The 4,801-nt window shown below is 39.9% G+C and overlaps 1 protein-coding gene across 1 annotated transcript in view; it reads right to left on the reverse strand.

Annotated features, from left to right (window-relative positions):
* Positions 1-237: 237 nt before the first annotated feature.
* The window catches only part of tec (tec protein tyrosine kinase), a 26,981-nt gene continuing 22,417 nt past the window's right edge, over positions 238-4,801 (reverse strand). The window contains exons 12-18 of the mRNA XM_005752632.1: positions 4,026-4,100; positions 3,634-3,805; positions 2,896-3,112; positions 2,706-2,770; positions 2,496-2,614; positions 2,247-2,404; positions 238-1,201 (exon numbers count right to left, since the gene is read on the reverse strand). Coding sequence (XP_005752689.1) covers positions 1,118-1,201; positions 2,247-2,404; positions 2,496-2,614; positions 2,706-2,770; positions 2,896-3,112; positions 3,634-3,805; positions 4,026-4,100 — 890 coding nt within the window. The 3' untranslated portion in view covers positions 238-1,117. The remainder of the gene's footprint in view (positions 1,202-2,246; positions 2,405-2,495; positions 2,615-2,705; positions 2,771-2,895; positions 3,113-3,633; positions 3,806-4,025; positions 4,101-4,801) is intronic.

Raw genomic sequence — 4,801 nt, forward strand, 5'->3', positions numbered from 1 at the left:
ATATGGAGTAGTTCAGCAGTTTTATTATGAGAAGAGTATGCACTGTCAGCAATTTGTCATCAATGTTATTCTGAAGACGTTGATGTCAAACTTGTGTCAAAGTCTAAATGTCTAAATACAATGTTTGTTATCACAGAATGAAAACTGGCCTTGCAGCATGTCGACATGGTATAACTTTTATTATATTTTTTAGTTGTAAAAGTAACACAATTATTTATTTATTTATTTATTTTCTACAGTACTCTAATATTATGCATTGCATTATACATATTATGTGTGGGAGGTGATGGGGAAGTACACAACATAAAGAGCACACACGGGTAACTCCCTTAACTCTGTGAGGTCTAGGTCATCAGTCATCATCACCTCAACCTGAGCCCCAACACGAAACACAATCCTGTGATTTGAATTTCAAAGACTTGGGAGAGCAGTTTTTATAAAGCAAACGTTCCATATTTTGACTTTAAAAGGCTAGTTCAATGGTGACCCCTCTACTGTTAGGGTCAGGGTTTCATTAGAATCCACTATTTTATTTAGGAAACAATGGAAAAGCTTTTACCAGAACAAATATAATGAGATTCACTATTTGAAAAGTTTGTTTATTTAGCATGGGTCAGAATAAACCCAACATTGACACTAGATGGGTTGCTGTAGACCTGATGGATTTCAGAGCAACACAAATGAGTATAAAGTTAATGGAAACTTGAGCTTGAAAAAAAAAATACTTTCAGTGGCTTTTTCTTGCTGACAGGTCTCTGACCAAACGGCTTCCTGTTCGTGTCTGAGTGGGAGGAAACATGTCAGCAAATAATGCATCGTACATGCAGAGCCTGTCGTTATGTGTCTTCATTGTTGCTGTCAGTTCATCCCTGTGAGTCATTTTGAAATACCACCAACATGTGATGTGAACTTTTGTCTTTAGTACTGCTGGTGCAGGTGTTCATGGCTGTGAGCTGATGTGATTTAGTGAGCGGAGAATGAGTTTAGAACTGGTGCGATTGGTCCTTCCTCCCCATTTAGTTCATCGGTCCATTCCAATCACAATAAAGCACCATTGCATGGCATTTTAGATGTGGCTCCTGAATGGCAGCCATGGAGGGTGTGAGCAGCTGATTGGTCAGTTTGGAGTTGCCTCGTCGTCCTCCAGAGCTTCGGAGATCATTACGCAAAGATTGGCGAATGAGGGACGGTCCTCTGTCCTCTGCAGAGAGAGAGAAAAGACAAAAGATATTTGAATACAGGACTTTTACATGTTTATATCATGTAAGAGGATGGGTTCTCGTATCACGAGACATTTCCAATTATCCATATGAAAAAGCATTTTTAAATGAGTCAATGTTCAGCTTTTGTGCATGTACCAAAAAACTCAATTAAAAAAAAATTGGGAGTTTTTCTTGTTCTAGTCATTCATGTTTGCGTTGTTGTATATTTTAATAACAATGATTGACACATAATCCCAGGGCAACGAGGCGCTCTCACTTCTCCATTAGTAAACCACTGTTAGAATCAGCTGAGCTAAAGAGGTCAATAGAGGTCAAAAAGCAAAACAAAACAAATTATCGCATTATGATTTTTGTGTTTCATGCAATGTGTTCCAAGGTAAAGTGTTATTGTAATCTAGAACTACAACTATTCACAGAGTAAGATGATTATAAAAAATTCTAAGCACTAAATCTTTGTTTTGATGCTTCGTTTAAGGCAAGGCTTGGTAGCACGCCATTGTCACCATGGAAACGTGAGTGTTTCACCCACATTCGTGACTAAAAACAGACCTGCAATACAAACGTATTTCAGAGCAATGTGTGAATAAAAAGTTTGACAACATTAAGCCCACACAGCCTCCAGCTTTAAACATTAACACTCATAACACAACAGCAGCGATGATGACACTGCCACAGTTTAACGTGGAGCCGGAGTCTGTTTACACACCGGAAGTGCAAAAAGGCGGAGCCATTACTCCATCCACCGCCGTTTGTTTTACGAAGAGAAAAATCTGCAGTAAGCTTTCAGATGTTGTATAAAAATATGCAGAAGAACCTTTAACATGGTCTGATATCATGTTTAAATTATACAGCTTGCTGAAGGCTGATGACAGCCATCCTATTTTACATGGAAGTGAACAGTGGTGAGTCTAAAGGGGGGCATACTATCAATATAAAAATAACCGCTAAAAAATACATTTAAAAAATAAAAAATTATAAGAAACGAGCCTCATATGAAGAATTTACTTCCCATTTTTTACTCACCTCATACCAACACATCTGCATGGTGTCATAGATGGCAGGCTTGGCCATTTTGGGCCTGTACAGGCGATGACCCTGTGTAACTAATGTCACCACCTCATGGTTGGGGCTTTGCTCAAATGGCATCCGACCCTCTGTGAAGACCTCCCACATCAACACACCTGGAGACCCAAACACAGAGAGGCGATTTTTTTTATGAGCGCTGAGACAATTTCTGTCTGTTAAACTAAGTGGAAAAATGTTCCAGCTCACCGTATGACCAGACGTCCGACTTGCTGCTGTATTTGCAAAAGTTAAAGACTTCAGGAGGTGACCACTTCACAGGAAACTTGGCGCCCGATGAGCTGGTGTACTGATCATCTAACACGTATCTGCATTTAAACCATTTAGTGATATCAGACGCTTTTATTTTCTATCTGCTGACTTGATGCGAGTCATTTATAACTGGAGGGAAACTTGTACCTGGTCATGCCAAAGTCAGACACTTTCACCACTAGAGAGTCGTTTACCAGACAGTTTCTGGCTGCCTTTAGAAAACGAAGAACAACAGAAGAGGATGGAATCAAAACATATGACTAAAAGTACTTAGCAGCTCAATTTACTTAGTGATGGATTTAACAGTTTCCCAACGATAAGCCAAGCTTGAAGTTACCAAGTCTCTGTGGATGAAGCCGTTGGCTTCCAGGTGTGCCATGCCCTCGCAGACATCCAAACAGATACTCAGCAAGCACCCCTGGTTAAAGCTACCCCGCCGCTGCCTGAGGTAGTTCAACAGGCAGCCCTGCTCCATGAACTCCGTGACAATGTAGATTGGCCGCTGCTGGCTGCACACCCCATACAACTGTACCAGTTTGGGGTGGGACAGTTTCCTGGAGAGGGGAGTTGGTTTTGTTAAATGGAAATGACATTTTCCAAGCAGCAGTTTCAAATATTTATTGGTCAAAGAGGCTCAAATGTGAAGAGTCGGTTACAGATTTCAGTTCCTCCTTTATCATATTTGATTGCTTCATCATTTCTCTACTTGTTCTGAGACAACCTTCTACTTGACAGAGAAAAGATAAGGAAAGCTCCTTTTTTGCAAGCGGTCACCACACTAGGTAGCTCCACATGTTTGATGTGGCAGATTTTCACACAGTGAAAGGATGTGTCGTCTCCCAGGACAAAGCTGGAATCTTTCACTTATGAGGTGAATTTGTAAACCACTATAAACTATGGAGGCACATAGATAAGGTGTAGGTGAAATATTGCTGTAGGACTTTTTAAACTCCACCAGGTGGTAGAACAGGTGAAGGACGACTTCATCTGTGCTGTTTTTGAATAGACCTGCAAAAATCCCTCTTTCTCACACCATTTCCTCATCCAGTATGACTTTGGCCTTTTCCTTACTTACATCATAACCTTGGCCTCCTCAATGAAGTCTTCCTCATACATGGCTCCCTCCTTTAACGCCTTGATGGCCACTTTGTGTTGAGCTCTCCACTTGCCGAGCCTCACTACTCCAAACTGACCGCAGCCCAGCTCCTTCATGAAGGTTAGTTCATTGGGGTCAATCTCCCACTTTTCTGAAAGGAAAAAATGTCAAACATTACAAGAGCACACCATAACTCCTACCAAGACATTGTTCATGATATTTGTCGTTCTTGAGTAAACTCTAGTCTGTACTCAAGCTAGCATCAATCAAGCAATGGTTAATTTTTAATGTTAGTTCAATAAAGAGCAAAAAGGGTAAAAAAGAAAGAGCATTATTTGTTTAAAGATACACAGTTCATCGTAAAGACTCACCATAGCTGAAGCCCGCAGTGGATGGAGCTGATTTGTCTTGTTTTCCAACAGGATATCTCAACCTGGCTACAAGACCTAAGAGAGACATGTAGAGAGATATAAATGTAAACTTTACCAGAGAGCCCTTCATGATAGGCTAAGAGGGGAGCCCAGAAAAGGAAGCTTTCCGTCACATTTATCTACATTCAACATTTTTGAGTCATTATCTAGATCGGTATAGGTGAGGCTTAAATGATACTTCAAAGCTTTGCCTTTATTCTCAGCTGTCAGAGTTGAACAGTTATCATGATGGCAGCAGTCGACACAAATAAGCACAAATTCACAAGTTCACAAATTGTTCTTTTCAGAAAACTGTGCAAACGAGCTCGAACTTTCTACCGTTTCTCAGATGCACGATTGCATCACTCTATGAACTGAACTTCTTTTGACCTGTGACCTGGCACTTTATGTTGTAAGGTGAAGACCCTGCAATATCCTACTACTATACACACTACTTTCAGTAGTGAGATAAAACTGCTCAAATTAAGTCTAAGTACTGTGTAAAATTAATTTTCTTTAAAACTGAAACTGGTAAGTACAAAGAACCTAAAGAACTTCTTTTTAAACTGTACACAATTTAACCCCTGTTATAGATTTGCAGTTGGGATACAGTACCCTTGACTGGATAAGTGGAAGATGATGAATGGATGGACACAACTTTCAATAAGTTGCAAGAATAATTCTCAATTCCAGCCAAATCTAATGTTGTCAGAAAACAATTTCTTTCTACATTAATA

The sequence above is a fragment of the Pundamilia nyererei genome, unplaced genomic scaffold (genome assembly GCF_000239375.1).
Source record: "Pundamilia nyererei isolate P.nyererei 1_Seehausen unplaced genomic scaffold, PunNye1.0 scaffold00369, whole genome shotgun sequence".
Lineage (NCBI taxonomy): Eukaryota > Metazoa > Chordata > Actinopteri > Cichliformes > Cichlidae > Pundamilia > Pundamilia nyererei.